The following is a 19,617-nucleotide window of genomic DNA, read 5'->3' as shown; positions in this document are numbered from 1 at the left end:
AAGTCCCATCCATCAAACAATCAGAACTACCAAAGGTCTATTAAGCAAAATGCTAGGTTTATCTCAATAAGGGCTGGGAAAACTTCACTTTTCTTTTCACAGCAGTCCAATGTTTCCTTGGTCACTGGATAGAGTAGGGAGAGCAACTATAATGAACTGTTCAATTCGGGACTGATTACAGCAATCTTATTTCATAACAATGGGATGTTAGTTGTGATCTACCAATAGTTAAAAATATTTTTGGAGTCTAGAGAGGTTACGGTGGGTCAGGTGTTTGCCTTGCATGCTGCTGATCCAGATTTGATCCCTGGCACCTCACAGAGTCTCCCAAACACCTCCAGAAGTGATCCCTGAACATGAAGCCAGGAGGAAATCCTGAGCAACACCAGGTGTGGCCCAAAGAAACAGAACAAACATTTTAGGTTAAGTCACCTACAAAACAGTATGAAACATTCAGAGTTCCAGGGCAAATACTGAAACATAGGCTAGCCACAGTCTAAAGTTTCTCTAAAACTAAGTCCACCTAAACCAAGGCTCCAGTTAGCAGTGGCGATTGATTTCTGAGCAGTCAAGTTGCTCACAGGCAGGCGGTCCTCTCTGCCCTTCAGCCACCTGTTTCTAACAAAGCACCACTAAGAAATACTAGTTTCCTGACTGTCGGCTAATAGCCACTAGTGTAAGAACAGGGGCGGGGAGAGGTACTGAGGGTAAGGAGCTTGCCTTGCATGGAGGTTTCAGCCTCCGTACTCTGAACATTGCCCTGAGCAGAGCCAGGAGTGACCACTGACCAGCACCAGGAATAAGCCCTGAGCACCCCCCGAGCGTAGCAATGAAACAAAACACAACAGAAAGTGTATGTGTGTGTATGTGTGTGGGGGGGGGACCAGAAAGTAAAAAAAGATTAAAAAGACCTGAAATTTCACCTTCTGAGATACCAGCTCTTAGACTACTGACCATTTAAAAAAAAATGGTACTTAAAAAAAAAACAGAAAAGGAATCAATCTCTATTACAGAGTATCCTTCTCTCTCCTGGCTCTTATTATTTTGGGGGAGAGAAAAGTTTGGGCCACACCTAACAGTGCTCAGGGGGTCACTCCCAGCAATACGCAGGAACTTGTGTGGGGCCACGGATTGGCTGCGGCCAGTCACATTGTGAGTCAAGTGCCTTAATCCCTCTATTATTTCTTGACCCCATATATTATTAAAACAAAAATAGCTGTTTTGTTTTAATAAACAACATGCATGTTTTATTATTTTTTAATAAAAAAGCTCTACAAAAAAATTCTAAACCCTGACTATCATGTGATTTTTTTGTTTTTTAATGGTCTTTATCTCTCAATTGGAGCTCATCTCTTCATGGTCATAGTTCTAGGAAGACAGAACTGTAAATATTTAAAATCCCCACAAAATATCTTGGTATTTGAAATAAACTATATTGCTATAATCTAGATGTGAACGTAGTAGGTGGTAGTCAACTTTATGAGAACATTCATATTACATAGTCATCCTTTTCCTAACTGATATGCAAGTTGGTCACCATTTTTCAACACAGGCAACAAATGAACAACTTCTTATGAAACCGCTATTCTACAGTTTGTTGTTTCTGATTTGAGGTCACACCCGGTGATGCTCAGGGGCTACTCCCGACTCCGCACTCAGGAATTATTCTGCACTCAGGAGGCCATGTGGGACGCCAGAGATAGAAGGCAGGTGGGCCACATGCAAGGCAAACTCCCCACTCGCTGTACTATCATTCCGGCCCTGCATTCTACACTTTCCTTTTAATTGGGTATCGGTCTACTGTACTTACCCAGGTATTCTAAACACAACGAGCACTTTGTTGGTCTCAGATGGGCAGACTTACACAGCGACATTCACGCAGACTAACTTAACGCTTACCCTCAGAATTCTAGTGTCCATATACCACCCGTTGACGTCTTTTACCCAGGCTTCACTTTGATTATGTCACAGGAAAGATACAAGTAACTTACCGAATAAAGAAAGCAATTTCCAATTGGACAAGGAAAGAAAAACGAAAAGCTGGATCAGGAAAAGAATCACAGGTATTTTGACATCACTTTGATACTTCCCAGTTACATACTTACTATTCTCACAGACATATTTAAAAAATGCAGCTGCTCGGCTGGAGATATTTTAAATGCCACTTAGAAGTGAGTCTCATTCTAGCAGCAGATACTCACTGAACAGTGCCTGACCCAAAGGTCCAGGTGCTAATCCCCAGAGTGCAACTATGTTTCGTTCCATGTCCAAAGGGAACTAAGGTAATTGATGAGAATCAAGATTGCTATTTACAGTCCCTTAATTAAGGCCGATGATGACCTACTTTACTCAAGTGGGCCCAAAGGTTCTGAAGATCCTTAAAAGTGGAGGGATCGTGGGGCCAGAGTGATAGTATTGGAGGTGGGGTGCTTGTCGGGCTCGCTGGGTTACAGCCCTCAAATCTGCAAGAAGTGATCCCTGAGAACAGAGTCAGGCCCAACACATGAACACACACACACACACACACACACACACATACACAAAGGCACTTGAGAGAATGATGGGTAAGGTGCTTGCTCTGCACATGCTTGGTCCTGACGGATTCCCCCCATACTGCATAGGGTCCCCTGAGCCCACCAGGAGTGACCAGAGAGCAGAACCAGGAATAAGCCCTTGGCACCATGGGGTGTGGTCCCCCAAACAAACCTGCCCCCCCAAAGTGGGAGAGGAGAGCCAGAGAGGACTAAGGCTGGCCAGAGAGATGTGGGGTCACTAGATGCACAGTGAGAGGATGTGCAGAGCCAAGGCACGGGCAGCGTCTACACACCCAGACTCGGGTCAAGGAAGTGGGCTCGGGTCTAACGCCTGCAGAGCGCGGGCTGCTGCCCCCAGATTCCAGCGCTGGGAAGTCCGCGTTTGTCTTCAGATTGACAGTTTCGTTAAGAGAATTGTTATTTTTTAAAACAACTAATATTGTGGAATTTTGTGGTTTACTTATTTATTTTGTTTGTTTCTTTGGTTATTTTAGTCTCTGGACTGCACCCAGGGGTGGGGGTGGTGCTCACTGCTTACTCCTGGGGGCTTGCGGGGACCATCTGTAGCACTGGGGATCAAAACTGAGCCAGCCCCTTGCTAGGCAAAGTGCCTAACCCACTGGACGACCCGTACAGCCCAAGAGTGGGAATTTTTTATAGCAACAGAAAATGTATTATAAACACCCACTGAGTTTCAGGCAGAATGGCGATGAATAAAAACAGATGTGCATGTAGATTCTTCCTTTTTTTTTTCAGAGTGACAATTGCTATTTTTATTTATCTAAACCCTGTAATCTCAGAATATATATCAAGCTTTGAGACAAGACTTAGCCCCTTCTTCCCATTGAGTTCTGTTTGCCTATTGTAACGAAGGTAGCATCCTCTAACAGCGCTAAGACCTTTATTGTTCTCGCGTACAGCTGCTGTACCAGCCCACCTCCACCGTCCTCATGTTACCCCGAGTCCACCTCTTCAACACCTCCCTCGCCTCCTCTGGCCCTGCTTGGTCATCTTGGTTTTGAAATCCAAGGCCAAAGATCTGCCGCTGTTCTACACTGTCTACTCCCTTGTGTTTGTACTTCAGCTCTCAGAGAGATGGGTACTGTATGCTGAACTGTACGTCCCGGGTCATGTACACTGAATTGTATGTCCCGCACATCCCGATGTCAAAGCCCTACCCCAGACCGACAATAATCGAGGCTGGGTTTGCGGAGGGTATCAGGCTTAGGTGATACCATGTGGCTGGGTGAATGGGATTCGTGCCCTGCTCAGAGGAGACACCTGAGGGGCGGGAGTGAAAGTACAGTGGACAGGGCCCTTGCCTTGCACGTGGATGACCCAGGTTCGATCCCTGGCACCCCATCTGGTCTCCCTGAGTCCCACCGGGTGTGACGGAGTCAGTGAGCTCGGAGTCAGGAGTAATCTCTGAGCAATGCCAGGGAAGGAAAGAAAAGAGGAGCCAACAGTTTGATTTCTCCTGTTTCTGCCACTAGCAAAGACGGCAAGATGCAGGCTGAAGCAAGGCAGAGAGAGAGGGAGAGAGAGAGAGGGGGGGGAGGAGAGAGAGGGGGAAAGAGAGAGGGAGAGAGAGGGAGAGAGAGAGGGAGAGAGAGGGAGAGAGAGAGGGAGAGAGAGGGAGAGAGAGAGGGAGAGAGAGAGAGGGGGGGAGAGAGAGAGGGGGAAAGAGAGAGGGAGAGAGAGGGAGAGAGAGGGAGAGAGAGGGAGAGAGAGAGAGGGAGAGAGAGGGAGAGAGAGAGGGAGAGAGGGGGAAAGAGAGAGGGAGAGAGAGGGAGAGAGAGGGAGAGAGAGGGAGAGAGAGGGAGAGAGAGAGGGAGAGAGAGGGAGAGAGAGAGGGAGAGAGAGGGAGAGAGAGGGAGAGAGGGAGAGAGAGAGAGGGGGAGAGAGAGAGAGGGAGAGAGAGAGAGAGAGAGAGAGAGAGAGAGAGAGAGAGAGAGAGAGAGAGAGAGCCCTCGCAGAACCCTCCCAGGCTGGCACTCTGATCTGGACTTCAGCCTCCGGAACGGCAAGAACGAAGAGGACGTTGCATAAGCCACCCGTTTATGGCATTCTGTTGTGGCAGCCTAAGCTAAAATTTGATATTAAACTCTTGGAAAAGAGACACTGTAATCAGTGCCAGAAGATGAACCGCAGTAACTTCCTCTTTCCCCAGGTGATGACAAACTCAACTGCCAGGAAACTGCTTGTTACTTTATAGTGGAAACTGCTGCTCTTAATAAATAAATAAATAAATAAAATAAGAGGAGAAATGAATCAACTTCAACTTGATTACTCATCGAAACAGGAGTAGTATCAACTGTGAGGGGAAGCAATCGGCGTGACTACAAATTTTTGGATTTGGTCTTGGGCCACACCCAGTGGAGCGCCTGGATCACTCCCGGCAGGGCTGGAGGAACCAAATGCGGTTCTGGGGATCAAACCCTGGGTCTGCTCGCTGTAGTATCTCTCTGGCCCCCCGACTAATTCCCTTTACTGCAATCTCAGCCAGCGTAAAATAGCCAACAAAGACAATGGTTTGATTTTTCTATGGAGATAACAAAACCAAACCACTTCCTCTTCATATGTCCACCCTGCAACATTGCTTAGTTAAGGCAGTGGCTGAATTAGTCTTTCACTAGACTGTCTTAAAAAAAAAAAATCAATTTAACGTCTGTTACTATTTTCGGGCCTGGAGGTGCTCAGGGGTTCCTCTGGATGGGGCTTGGGGAAACAGATGGCATGCTGGGGATTGCGGTTTTTTTTTTTTTTTTTTGCTTTTTGGGTCACACCCAGCAATGCACAGGGGTTACTCCTGGCTCATGCACTCAGGAATCACTCCTGGCAGTGCTCGGGGGACTATATGGGATGCTAGGAATCGAACTCGGGTCAGCTGTGTGCAAGGCAAACGCCTTACCCGCTGTGCTATTGCTCCAGCCCCCATGCTGGGGACTGATGCCAGGGCGGCTGTGTGCTTGGCAAGCGTGCAGTACTGTCTACCTGCTGCGCTATCTCTGCGGCCCTTCACTCAACTTGCGCTGGGATATGAGCCAATGTTTGACATATCTCAATACTGCGAGTACATTTTCAAACCGATACAAGGTTCCTGATGCAATCCTTCCAGAAGACGACTTGATAATATCTAGGAAAACGTACTCTAATGCATTCTTCAGAGCTGAAAATCCAATCCCAAATATTTCACTGCAGGTACATATGGCTCAATATACCCATAGAAGCACGCAAAAATGCATGCACTAACATATCACCATTATGAGAAAAAACAGGACAGAATCTAAGTATGTCTCAACGAGGAAGACGCTTAATAAACTAGAGAAAATGCATACCGAGAAGAATCCGGGCATTCCGGTAAGCACCGCAAGCCGGAGATTGCTCCGGACCCCAGATCGGGCCAACAACACCGGGGAGCCAGACGGAGAAGGTACAGCCAGCAAGCCTTCTCCAGATGGAGCCCCGGGGACACTGAGCTTCTACTAACACGGCTCTGGGATGTGGGACTGGGACATCTCCAAACTGCAGGGGGGCAATGGAGTGGGGTGGTGCCAGCCCAGTCTCCAATTTGCCCCGGCCGCCAGAAGTCACGCCCTCGACCCGCCCTCGGCGCCATCTTGCCACAATCAATAGAGAAGAACCTGGGCGTTTTGGTAAGCACCGCAAACTGGAGATTGCTCGGACCCCAGACCGGGCCAACAACACCAGGGAGCCAGACGGAGAAGGTACAGCCAGCACGCCTTCTCCAGATGGGACATCTCCAAACTGGGACATCTCCAAACTGCGTGGCCGCATAAGCGGCCACACAACCTTTCCTAAAAAATGAAAACATACAATCTAATGATGCCATCCAACATGTCCGACTGTTGGAGGAAAACCTCCAAATAATGATAGTGAGATTCCTGTTGAAAACTGAATGTAATCAAAGTAAGGAAAGAGTAAAGTGGAAATTGTCTGCCACACAGGCAGAGGGGGAGTGGGAGGGGGGTATGCGGGGGTTTTTGGTGGTGGATCAAATATGAAAACTTTGTAACTGTATCTCACAGTGATTCTATAAAAAATAAAATTAAAAAAAAAAAGAAAATGCATACCACTGAGTAGCATGCAGTCTGTGACTGAACCCCCATCACACAGTCATCAGGGGGAAAGAGGGAGCTTATTCCTGACACCACAGATAATTTAAGTTTTATTGACTGAATAAAAGCTAATCATGATACAACATGTTTCCAGTTGTGTGTTACCAGAAAAAGGGGGATATGTCTGCAAATGCAAAGTAACTTTCTTGGAATGACAGACAAAGAATTCCAAAGATTGCTTCCAGGACCTTGGGTGGTTACGGAACGTTCACCGTGCATTTCATAACTTTTATTTTGGGGGGGAGGGTCAGCGGCCTGCCAAAGAGGTGTGCTGGTGGCCCAGGGCCCCCCCTCCCCAGCAAAGCATACTGGCCCACAGGTCTGCCATCCAATATGAGGGTTTGAAGATCGATTTGGGTGCAGTGGTGCTGGGGACCCCAGAGCCACCAAGGCCCCCGTAGGTCCTTCAGGGCTACATGCGGTGATGCTCCGAACCGAACACCTCCTTTTCAGAAGAAGAGATTACTTCTTAATGATCAGGCATTTGAATCTTTAACTCAATTATAAAACTGCAAATGAATGAAAACAACCCCCAAAACTGAATTCTGATGGCTAGTTCATTGGAGAAACTGTGCAAGCATTTTTAGGCTGGTGGCAATGTTTCACCCTGCAGAAAGCAGAAGGGGCGACGGAGTCAGATGGGAGTCTGGGTTCATTCTGCTCCTTCCCACGGTGTGGCCTTCGCCGAGGAATATGGAACCAGAGCCTGCCCACAGTTCCATGCCTAGATTCCCCAGACCTGTCTGACGGACGGTAAACAGAGGTAAGTCATAGGGAAGCGTGTGGTCAAGTGACACAGAGATATTTGATTTTGATAATGAAAGTTCTAGAGACAATGTTAACGAACGCACGGAGGGGCTGGATCTCCTCATAGCCGGGTTCCACACGCCTCACACTCGGCATATTCGAGTCTGTGTCCACACAGACGCAAGGGAACGAGGTCTGCCTAGTGGAGCAAGGGGCACACGAAAGGCACTTAGCAAACCCTTGCTCGAATGAAAACGTTCCTGACTCCATTTCTCCACTGGGTTACTTCGGGCACGTACCACTCTCCGGAGCTGCTCTGTAGATTAAAATACCCCTCTCAATGTCCCAGCAAGCAGTCACACTCAAGGACTGAGGTATTCAACACTGGCGGGGGGTGGGGAAAGAGGGGCCCTCCTGCTAGTCACCTGGCTTAAATTTAAAAATAACTAGTCAGGGGGCTGGAGTGATAGCACAGCGGGTAGGGCGTTTGCCTTGCACACGGCCAACCCGGGTTCGATTCCCAGCATCCCATATGGTCCCCTGAGCACCGCCAGGGGTAATTCCTGAGTGTAGAGCCAGGATTGACTCCTGTGCATCGCTGGGTGTGATGCAAAACAAAAACAAAAACAAAAACTAGTCAGGCCTGGCACGTGGGTCATGAGCACTTGCCTTGCGTGTCTGAGGCCTGGTTGCACAAAGACACAGGCAAACAACCAACTAAGGAGATCAGAGGGAAAGAGAAAACTGAAATAAGAGCTGATCTGAAATACATAAATGAGGATAGAGAGAGAGCTCAGGGGTAAGGCACTTGCCTTGTACGTGGTCATTTGTTTCCCGAAATGCGCCGGGAGTGACCCTTGAGCAGAGGCAGGATGAGGCCCTGGGCACCACTGGGTGTGGCCCCAAACACCCCTCCCTAAAATCACACAGATGAGGGGCCAGGGGACGAGGCTCAGGGGGACAGACCGCTTCCCAGCAGGCCTGAAGCTGGGAGTCCTGTCCCTTGCTCAACCCCACCAGACCCGGTGGCACTGCCGTTTGTGATCTGCGACACTGCAATCAAGAGAAGCATGAGAAGGCTGGGGCACGGCGGCCCTGCTGTAAGTGGGCACCACTGGCCACTGCAGTGACCACAGCCAAGGGGAGGGGGCAAAAGGCAAGATGAAAATCAAGAGCTAGGGGATGCTAAAGGCGCTTTTATTGCCAGTGTGAAGCCACGAGTGTGAGTCCAGTGCGGCCGAGATCAGCTGAGCACCGCTGACCAGGTGTGGGTGCCCCCCGAACCCCAATCAATAGCGATAAAAGATCACTTTGGCTGCTCTGGGGAGAAAAGACTCACGGGGCAAAAGTGGCCCTGAGGAGAGCAGTTAGGAAGGGACCGCAAAGGTTCAGGAGAGAGACAGACCCAAACTCCTTAAATTATGGGCTGTGGTGCTATAAGGAGTCTAGTAATTTTTGGCGATTGTTTTGGGGCCACACCTGGCAGTATTCAGGGCTTGCTCCCGTGCTCTAGAATCACAGCAGTGTGCAAGGCACCCTCCTATCCGCTGTCCCATCTCTCAGGCCAGCCACTACTGGCAGTGCTTTTGGGGGACCATATGGAATGTCAGGAATCGAACCCAGGTCGATGCAAGGCAAACCCTACCTGCTGTACTATCACTCCGGCCCCACAGCCACTACTTTTGTTTTTGTTTCTGGGCCTCTTCCGGTGGTGCTCAGGGGTTATTCCTGGCTCTGCACTCGGGGATCACTCCTGACAGGTTCGGAAGACCATATGGGCGGCCAACACCTGTTGGCCGCTCTGGCCCCGGGGTCACTTAACTTTAAAAAAAAACAAACTTGTTTCAAAGGCGAGAGGAGCAGAGGCCCGGGAGAAAGCTGGCTTGGTCCACGGTGCGTTCTGGAATCCTGACAGATGGGGGTAGATGTGAGAAGGGCCAGTGAAGGGAGCAGGTCTGCAGACCTGAGTGATCCAGCAACAAGCGGGCAGGGCGGCAGGTGGGGTCCCAGGCAGGAAACAGCTCCGGGGGGTGCTGCCCTGGGGCCGAGGGGCTATTTCACACCAGGAGACAGCAGAAGAGCGTGTGGGGAGCACAGGTGCAGAGGGAAACTAAGGGAGTGGGGGCGGGGGGTGGGGTGTCCCAAGACTGGAGACTCCCAGAGCCAAGGTGAAGCCTGAGAGGTCAGGGAGAGGGACCTGGGCCCGGCAGTGGGCTCCGGGCAGGGGGGTACCCCGTGGGCAGGCACTGGAGATATCTTCGGAGCCCTGGGCGCCTGGCCAGCATCACACGGTCAGGAGTAGCGCCCCGCCCCTGCGGCACAGAGCCGGAAGTAGCCCCCACAGCGCTGCCAGGTGTGGCGTCCTAAGAGACCGGGAACAACTCAAAGCCAGTGGGCCGAGGGCCCATCCTCGGGTGCCGAGTGGACAAGGAGATGACTGAGAACCGAGGGCGGGTCTGGGCAGATGGGAGGCCCCGAGTGCACCGAGAGTGAGGGGAATGAGCAAGGGAACCTGAGGGAGGGAGGCAGAAGGGCCCAGGAGCACCGAGAGTTCTGCCTGGCACTCGAAGGGCCACACCGCAGAGAGGGCAACTCCCCGCCCCCACCCCCACAGGCTACTGCTTTTGCCACCGCGAAGCAAGGCTGAGCTCCCGGGACCCTGCTCCCTCATGGGACCCTTTGTAGAGTGCAAAGCTGATGGGACACATCAGCCCGGCCTGCAGGCGGGCCTGGCTCCTTGCCGCCGTCGGGATGGATGCTGTTCCTGTTCACAACTGCCAACCTCCAGGCCTGACCCCTCCCCAACAGCACAGCGGCCGCGCCCCTGCAGTCCACCTCTGCTCTTCTAGGTGTTTCTGGAGGTGGGAAGGAAGGGGATGGGCCATACCCAGAAGTGCTCAAGAGCTACTGATTCCTGGCTTGGCATCTGGGCATTCCTGCTGGCGGGGCTCGCCTGGTGGCAGGGATCACAGGGGCCAGCTGCATGCACCGCCTGTGTCTTACCCCTGTACTTTCTCTCCACTTTCTCTGCCCTTCTGGATCGTCTTTTTTTTCTCCCCCTGCTTGCTTATCATTTTTACCTCGGTGCCTGCATCCTTTTTGCTGTGGGGTGGGGGGGTCGGGGTGGGGGTAGCCACACCCAGCGGGGCTCAGGGGACCATTCGGTGTCGGGATTGAACTTGGGCATCCTGCAAGCCGTTGAGCCGGCTTGGGCTTGTGCGATTGGGCGATGCAACCTCAGGGACTCAGAGGTCGGTTTTTCTCAGGCTCACGATGTGACCCACACGGCGGGCAAGCACAAATGCTGGCACAGCAGCTGGCCTGCAGGCCTTGGGGCTGACTCGCCGATGGAAAGCCCTTCTCCGAGGCTGGCTCCGGATGACACGACCACGGGATGAGTGTTCAAACTGCTGGAACAGGGTTCAAGTTCTAAAGACCAGGAACCGCTCCTCAAACTCCCTTCTCTCTGCAACACGCCTCCCCCCTGCCCCCCCCCCCCCACCAGCACTGTGTGGCAGCTTGCATGGTTAAGCAAAGTGGGAAGGGCTGGTCACTCCCTAACAAGGAGCGTGCGTTTCTGTGCATGAAAGGACACACAGAGAAGACTCCCCAGGAAGTGGCTTATTCAATCGAGGCATTCTAGATGCTTCTATGGGAAAGAGTGTGGGTCAGCCAGAAAGGGGTGTCTCAAGAAAACAACATGTGCCAAGACCCAAGAACAAAAGAGAGCACAGCAGGACTGAGCCTGGGGCTGAGGGGTGCAGGGGCATGAGAGAAGGGCCAGATCATTAGGATGTGCGCTAAAAAATGGGGGCCAGAAACAGATTCCTGACCTGAGCGATGCGCTGATGGTGAGAGGTACTTTCAATATGTCAATACACAGGAAAATGCCAGGACAAAGGCAAGGAGAAAATTGAGTTCAGAGCGGGTCATGAAGCACCTGAAAGACCTACCCCTCACTGTGAAAGGAGCGCAGAGTGGCTAGAGGGGTCTGGAATCTATCACCCTGGAGCAAAGGTCTGGGCTGCAGAGGCTGGGAGAGAACTCAACAGGCTGGACTGTGGGAGCCCCCGGCACAGAACTGTGGGGGTGGCCCAGAAACCAAAAGACATAGACAGAAATAGCTGAGACACAGGGGGAAAAAATGTCAAAAGCCATATTCTTAGCACATATATGACATCTTAAGTCCTAAGAAAGAGAGGGGCCGGGGAGAAAGCATGGTAGCTAGGGTGTTTGTCTCGTATGTAGCTGACCCGGGTTCAATTCCTGGCATCCCACCTGGTCCCCCAAGCCTGCCAGGTGTAACCCCTGAGAACTGCTGGGTGTGACCCCAAAACAAAAAGAGAGAGACAGAGAGAGAGAGAGACAGAGACAGACAGACAGACACACACACACACATGGAGAAACAGAGACAGAGACAGAGACATTACTTGTATACAGGCTAAGAGGCCAGAAGAGTGGAGGGCCAGAGAGATAGTAAGGCGCTTGCTGCATATGTGGCCAAGCCCAGTTCAAATCCCAGCATGGTATAGGGTCCCCCAAGCATTGCCAAGAATGATCCCTGAGCACTGCTGGTTGTGGCCCAGATCCCCTTACACCAACCCCTCTCCAGCCCCCCAACCGGAAAAAAAAAAAAAAAAAAGAAAGAAGAAGAAACAAAAGGAAAGGCTCAAAGAAGTAAGACATTTGGTATATTACCTATAACCAATTTCTCAGAATGATCCCCAGTGAACCATCTGGGTCAGAATGTCCAGGGAAGCAGGTCTGGGGACTTGGGCAGTGACAGTCCAGTGACAGAGGATCTACCTCCCTGGCAAGCACAAGGCTGAGGGGCGAGAGTCCCATTTCTGGCCCCAGCGAAACTCCTATAGTTCTGCTGCGCTGGGTGCCCGAAGGAACACAATCAAGAGCGCACAAGTGAGCACGACAACCAAGTGTGTGTGTGTGTGTGTGTGTGTGTGTGTGTGTGTGTGCTCGCGTGCGCGCATGCATGCGTGTCTGTGTGTGCAAGCTCTGGCCGCTGCAACCACCACAATAATGAAGGAAGGTGAAAGGAAAGAGAAACAGAATTCTTGATTTTTGTCGCCAGCCCCTGGAATCAGACACACCAAACGGCCTGGGACTCAGTATTTCAGAGAGCACCTGCCCCCTGGATTACTTGCATGGTAAGGATAGTTGGGTGACAATTTATGCAGGCCAGAGAAACAGCACCGGGGCTAAGGTGACTGACTGCTGTGCACGCAGCTAGCCCTGGAAGGACCCCCGGCGCACACCCCATGGTCCCCCTGCATCAGTGAGAGTGATCCTCAAGCAGAGAACTGAAAGCAGTTAAAAAAAAAAATCCCACTTATCTAGATGAGTAAAAGAGTTGGGGAGGAGTTAGGGAGAAAAAGTTTAAGTTGCAGCTTGCTCACCTCCAAAGAAAAATGAGAATTTTATGGCATAGTAGCTAACAGTAACTAGCATGTCCATCAAACACATGGCTGATGCAAAGTGGGAAGACAGCAGTTGTTCAATAAACAGCTGGGGAAAATATTTATAAAATGATTGTTGGATAACACTGGGTTATCCTAGCTCTTCCCGCAGGAAGTTTAGTTTATTGAGCTACTCCCAAAACAGTGCCCCTGAGGCACACCCAATTCCATCAAGCACTAATAATCCTATATTACTTTTCTCTTTCCTTTATGTCACTTGCATGGTTTATTTAGCAATGGCCTTTTTGTATAGACACAGGAAGACAGTTGATGCTATGCTTTGTAACATGGGAGTTAACTGACTCCAAATAATATTTACTCCTGGGCATCTATCTTATTTACCTGACTGAAGCCTCAGTTGCCCTTACTTTCTAACACCCCCAAAAGGAGGGTCCTGATGAAGGGACTGGATGGACCCAGGGCCAGCTGTAAACTACCCAAGCATAAGAAAGGGAGAAGCTAAGTCCCGTAAGTATAATAAGCTAAGAGTACGGTCACGGAACACACTCTGTCATGACCCAAAGAGAAGGGACTGAATAGGACCCTGCTGGGGATGGGGCTGGAGAAGACTGGCCTGAGGACTGCAGTCTGGGATACACAGCGAGATGTCCCCAGGAAGAGCCAACCTTTGAGCTTAATGAATCTCTCACTGTGTTCATACGGAATGACTAGAAATATTATAACAAGTAAATGTACTATGACTGTTTAAATGGGTTACTAGCTGGGGAAAGGAGAAGGCAATACACCCTGGATGGAATCCCGCCCTTGAGCGGATCTCCTAAGAATCTGGGGTGCTGAACCCTCAGATGAGATCCTGTCCTTGAGTTAACCTTCTAGAGCTGCCCCTGACCGAGTGGCTTTACCTGTGTTTGTTGTTATGACAATGTTCAACCCCACCTATGTGTGCCCCCACCCTTCGTGGTTTCTACATAACTCTGCTGTCAGGGGAGAGAGGGGACTAGAAAGAGCGACTGGACGATAATGAAGCAGAGGACTTTGAGGTCTATGCGGACGCTGGGATGATGGAGCTGTGGCGACTGGGACTACGGCCCCAACTACGACCATGAATGTGCTGTGAGGAAGGGAAGGGACTGCCCTGGGGAGGAGAGAGAAATAAACCAACTACCGACCCGCCTGAGGCCCAGTCCCTATTTCTCCATTCCCCTGGTCCTTTGTCCGGTGGTGGGCCGGCCAGCGGAAGGGCTCTCGGCCACTGAGCACTCGAGTCCCGCATGCCCCACTTTTCTTTTGAAACTCACAAGTGAGGGGCTGGAGTGATAGCACAGCAGGTAGGGCGTTTGTCTTGCACGTGGCCGACCCGGGTTCAAATCCCAGCATCCCATATGGTCCCCTGAGCACCGCCAGGGGTGATTCCTGAGTGCATGAGCCAGGAGTGACCCCTGTGCATTGCTGGGTGTGACCCAAAAAAAGCAAAAAAAAAAAAAAAAAAAAGCAAAAAAAAAAAAAACACCTAAAAAAAAAAAGAAACTCACAAGTGATAATTTGTCTCTGTACACTGTGTCCATTTCTAAGGTCCTATTACGTAGGCAATGGACAAATAATAGTAGAAATATCTAAAACACAGTGCTGAGAAGGGGTTTCAGGCGCATGTCTAGGACCAAAAGTAAAAGTTCAGCAGGTGTCTAGCTAGCTGGTGGCTTATCACAGCATTTTAAGGACATCCCTGAAGTGTCCAAACACAGAGGCAAGGCTCAGTGTCCAAAAGACAGATTCTGTCCTGAAAAGCACTAGCGCTGTCAGCGTCACAGAACCTGGAAGACGGCCTCTCACAGACAACGCCACTTCACATCACAGCAGAGCAAATCACTCCTTCACGAAGCAGCTCGGAACCAGACCAACAGACTGGATTTAGCCAGTCCGTCCACATAAACCTGAGCACCCTTCCCTGGGTCTTAGAGGCTGAGGCGGCCATGTGTCACACGGTTCTTTGCCACTGCTGCCGGGCTTCCGAGCACCAGACTGCCAGAAACTTCATTTGTTCTGAGCAGGTGAAAGGAGGTTTACTCCGAAGACATTTATTTCACAGCAAGCAAAATGGCTAAACTACTCCCAGACTAATTCACACCTACCTGGGACCCTCTATCATTCCACAACCCAAACAGGGAGCGACCACAAACCATTTTACACAATAAACTGGGAAAGAGAAACCATTTCCTTCACTACTCCCAATTTTGCATTTATTTTTCTTTCAAAAAAAAAATTTTTTTTTTTATCTATGGTATTCTGGGAGAGGAAATAAGCTAAGTACAAAGTTCTTGCTTTTGAAGAGACTGGGAGTAGAGACCTTAGTTAGCTACTTACAGCTACCAACAAGTCATTCATTAGTTGTGTTTGTTCGGGTAATTTTTTCAATAAATTGTATCCTAGATCCCTCAAAATTTTTCTTCCCAAATCTAAAATCCCAAAGTTCTAATATAAAAAGGGGATGGTATACTAGCCAAAGAAATTGGCTTTGCAATGTCTTATGACAAATAATAAAGACAATACTATTTACAAATTGAGACCTGAAGAAAAAGCATATCCAGGCTCTACACTGACTGCTTATGAAGCCAAACTTCTAGGCTCAATAAACCTATAACTAGCAAACTGGTAACAATTTGGAAATTCATCTCTTAGCTAGTAATTCAGAATAAGCAATGTGAGTGGCAGGGGGGTTGTTTTTGTTTTGGGTCATACCTGGCAATGCTTAGGAGTTACTCCTGACTCTGCACTCAGGAATCACTCCTGGTAATGCTCAGGGGACCGTGTGGGATGCAGCCGTGTGGAAAGCAAGCACCTTGGCGTATTCATATGCCAAAACCAGTAACAATGATGGGTCTCATGCCCCTGACCCTGAAAGAGCCTCCAATGCGGCACCATTGGAAAGGACGAGTAAAGAGAGGCTTCTAAAATCTCAGGGCTAGGATGAATGGAGACGTTACTGAGACTGCTCGAGAAATTCGACAATCAACGGAATGATGATGATATCTGCTGTATTATTTCTCCAACTTCAAGGAATGTGATTTTTTACACAGAAATTACATTAGTCTCCTATTCCAACCAGGCTAAAGTTTATCTAACTTCTAGGCGCTTACGCTGAAAATGAAAGTGCTCCGGCGGCCTTACAGGTAGTACAAGGGTTCAATCTGGCGAACCCAAGTTGAATCCCCAGCACCTTACGTGGCCCCCTGGCCTCGCCAGGAGTGATTCCTGATCACAGACCCGGGAATAAGCCCTGAGCACCACCAAGGTGTGTCCCCCAAACAACACACGCACAAAAATAGTGCCTCACTATTTAAGCTTTATAAAGAACATAAATATAAAACAAAAATATTACCTCGAAGTATATGTTCCACAATACAGCCAACCAAAAGACCCACTGCCGAATGAAACCGTAGACCCCTGTAGTAACCAGGTTACACTCGTCAGTTCCCCCAGCACTGCCACCTCCACCCCCCGGCCCTGTTAAGGATCCTGGCTTGCATGCGGTGAGAGCGTTTTACTAGTTCCACCGACAAGGGCAGAAGTGTGCTAAAGGCTGCAGCTGAGAGAAGAACAGAGACCAGGGGGTGAGGAGGAAGCTTCTGTGGTGGTCCCCTTACTGCCCTCTGGGGTTCCAAGGGCACCCCAGAAAGTCGAAGGCATGACCATCCAGGTCTGCCTCCTAACGGAGCAGAGAGAACACTCCCCCCAGCTGCCACACCAAATGACGGCAGTCTCCGTCACACGCGCTATCAGTGCAGAACTCAGGGGTCGAGACAGTAGTGAGAACTCTGCTGCTTTATTTGTAGGCAGTTTTTCCTTCAGATCATCCAACTTCCTTCTCCTAGCTTATTTTTATTCTTGTTGACACCAACTTTTTTTTCCCCTTCCAGTATAGAAGTTGGTATCAACAAGGAAGTACCGGAAAATTTGCTTAAAAGGACCATAAAAAAATACCCACATAGTAAAGAAATGTTGTTGTCTTGCTCTGTTTTGGGGTCATATCCAGGGGTGCTCAGAAGGCTACTCTGGGTTCCTGACGGTGCTTGGAGACTGAACCTGGGTCCCCTGCACACAAAGCCAGTTGAGCAGCCTTTGCTGCTCAGAAATCTCGCTTTCCTAAGTTTAAGTCTAACTACTCTGAGCAGGGGTCACTGGGCAAAGATCCAGAAGAATCTTTAGCTTTCACCCCCACACTAAAACATAAATTTCCTGTCACGGGCAGAAATAAGGAATACATGGGGTGGGGAAGGAGGAGGCATGGGAGAGACAGTAGAGCAAGCAGGCACTTGCCTTGCATACGGCTGACCCGGCTTCAATCTCAGGCACCCCATATAGTCCCCTGAGTACCCCCTAGGAGTGATCCCTGAGCACAGAGCATCACTGGGTGTGGCCCCCAAACCCAAAATGAGTAAGTTAAAATAAACCCCAAATAGTCCTCTATGTTCTTGCTGCAATGTTCAGTATACAAAGGACACATTTCCACCGGGTTTCGCTTTTCAGAGGGGTGCCTTCCTCCACTGACTGGCAGGGCCCTCAAACGGAAGGCATCAACGTCACAGAGACTAAATACCTGTGGTCAAAACCCAAACTGCAAAAGAGCCGACGGGAGAGATCTTCTGAACGGCAGGGGGACTTGGTCTCAGCCCACCTGGGGGTCCCCGCTACCTTCCGGAAGACCATCAGCAGAAACCAAAAGAAGATGAGACTCATCAGAACTCACTGCAGATCTCCACACGTTGTGGGCCCAGAGGACCAAGTGATAATACAGCAGGTCAGCCGCTTGCCCTGCACTGAGGGGGCAGGCCAGAGTTCAATCCCCGCACCCTTATATTCAGGCTTTGCAACGTTTTCAAGCGCTTCTGAAACATATGGTCTGTTTTTCATTTCAGCTGGCATGGCTAAAGACTTCTTGTTCTGGGGTCCAATGTTAAGTCAGGTAAAGAGAAAAAGGCCCCCCAGCAGGAAGTCTGTCTTTTCTCAAATCACTCACCAACACTGATGCCGTTTCAAACGTGTGTCCTTAATGCCTTTGTGTGTGTATGTGTGTGTATGTGTGTGGTGGTGGGGGGTGGGAGGGTGGTGAAGAAGGGGGCAAGGCGGGTGAAAAAAAAAAATCTGCCATCCCACTGATCGCTGAGAGGTGGACCCTCACCAAAGCAAACCTGCTTCTGTCCCCGCTATCCAGATCCATCACACACAACCCAAAGGTCTGGTTTCCGGCGGACCGTCGCTAATGCTTATGGGGTGGTCAGTGATGCGCTCTCTTGCAGTGGTGGTGTTGGTGCTGGGGGGTGTGAGACCAAGTGTTCTGCGTCCGCAGCATCTGCTGGACTCTTCCAGATTGCTGCTTCCCATGGTGAAGTCATCGAGTTGACCGAGATTCTTCATCAGAACAGACCCGTGCATCCGCGCGCACGCGCGCGCGCACACACACACAAACACACACACTCAAGTTTACTTAAATTCTCCTTCAGTGCACGCACGCGCGCGCGCACACACACAGAGTCTTGCGGCAGCTCCCCCCTGCACCCCCCAAAATAAACGCAGACCATCTCCTAACATTACATAAGGAAACAGCAAGCAGCCAGCCCTCTGGGGAAAGTGTGCAGGGCCTACGGAAACGGCACATCCTGGTCCCGGGGGCTGGGGCGCAGAACTGGGGGAAAAGGCACCGTGCAGGAGGCCAGCCGGGTGGCAGGAGTGGGGGGGGGCACAGGGCGGGCGAGGCCGAGGCCAGAGAGAGGCACCTGCGGGCAGGCCGGGCTAGGCAGGTGGCCTGGGCGGGGGGGGGGGGGGGTGAGGTGGGGTCCTGGCTGTGGCCGGTCCGGTCCGGGTCCCCTGCCCACCTCCTTCTCGCCCGCTGCCCACCCGGGCTAACGGCGCCCAGCGGAGAGCCGCACAGTCCTGGACGCGCGTTGCCGCGGGTGCAGGGGCCCGAGTGCGCGGCCCCGGGTGGGAAGGGGCAGTCGGCGGCGACACGCAGCCCGGCCCCCGGCAGCTGCCCAAACTGTCACAGCCCGGGGACCCGCGGCGCGCGCGCGCCCCCGGCGCGGACACCTGCTCTCCTCCCCTCCGCGGGGAGGCGGGGAGGCCGGAGGAGGGTGGGCTGCTGACGCGTGGGCCCCGGGGCGGGGGAATGCGAGGTTTGGGCCGAGCACGAGGAACAAACGTCCCCAGGGCCCGACCCCCGCCCTGCACCCCCACGCCCCCCAGGCCCTCCCCCCCATCCCCCCGCCTGTCCACGCAGTGCCCGCGGCGCGCGGCCCCGGGGGCGGGGTGCAAGGGGGAGATCTGGCCGGCGGGGGTGCCGCGGGGCAGCCGGGCGGCGCCGGACTGGGGCGTCGGGGACCCCCCCACCCCGGAAGCGTGGGAGGGGGCGGGGGCGGGGCCGCGCGGGGCCCAAACAGCCCCGAGCCCGCCCGCCCGGGGAATCCCCCCGCGCGCCTACGGCCGAGAGGGGCAACCCACCCCCACCAAACACACAAACACACACGCAGACACGCACACACACACACACACACACACACACGCACACGCACGCACACACACACACACCCCGGCCGCTACCTGCTGCTGGATCTTTCCGTCCTCCGTGACGACCCAGTGCGTGGTGGCCAGGGCCCCGCGGGCCGCCACGCTCAGCAAGGCGGAAAGGCTGAGGAACCAGCCTGGGCCGGAGCCCGGCGGCAGCTCGCACCGGCCGCGGACCCCGACTGCTGCCGCCATCTTGCCCCCCCC

General features: G+C 51.6%; 1 protein-coding gene across 2 annotated transcripts in view; it reads right to left on the bottom strand.

The window, feature by feature from the left end:
- TTC17 (tetratricopeptide repeat domain 17) overlaps positions 1–19,617 on the bottom strand; it is a 114,618-nt gene extending 95,001 nt beyond the window's left edge. For both annotated transcript variants that reach the window (XM_055141427.1, XM_055141428.1), the window contains exon 1: positions 19,447–19,617. In XM_055141427.1, the coding sequence (XP_054997402.1) occupies positions 19,447–19,605 (159 nt within the window). In that variant the 5' untranslated portion in view covers positions 19,606–19,617. The remainder of the gene's footprint in view (positions 1–19,446) is intronic.

This window comes from Sorex araneus, chromosome 6 (assembly GCF_027595985.1).
Source record: "Sorex araneus isolate mSorAra2 chromosome 6, mSorAra2.pri, whole genome shotgun sequence".
In the NCBI taxonomy this organism is placed as follows: Eukaryota; Metazoa; Chordata; class Mammalia; order Eulipotyphla; family Soricidae; genus Sorex; species Sorex araneus.
The sequence above is the reverse complement of the archived record's forward strand: the minus strand, read 5'-3'. Positions and strand labels throughout refer to the sequence as shown.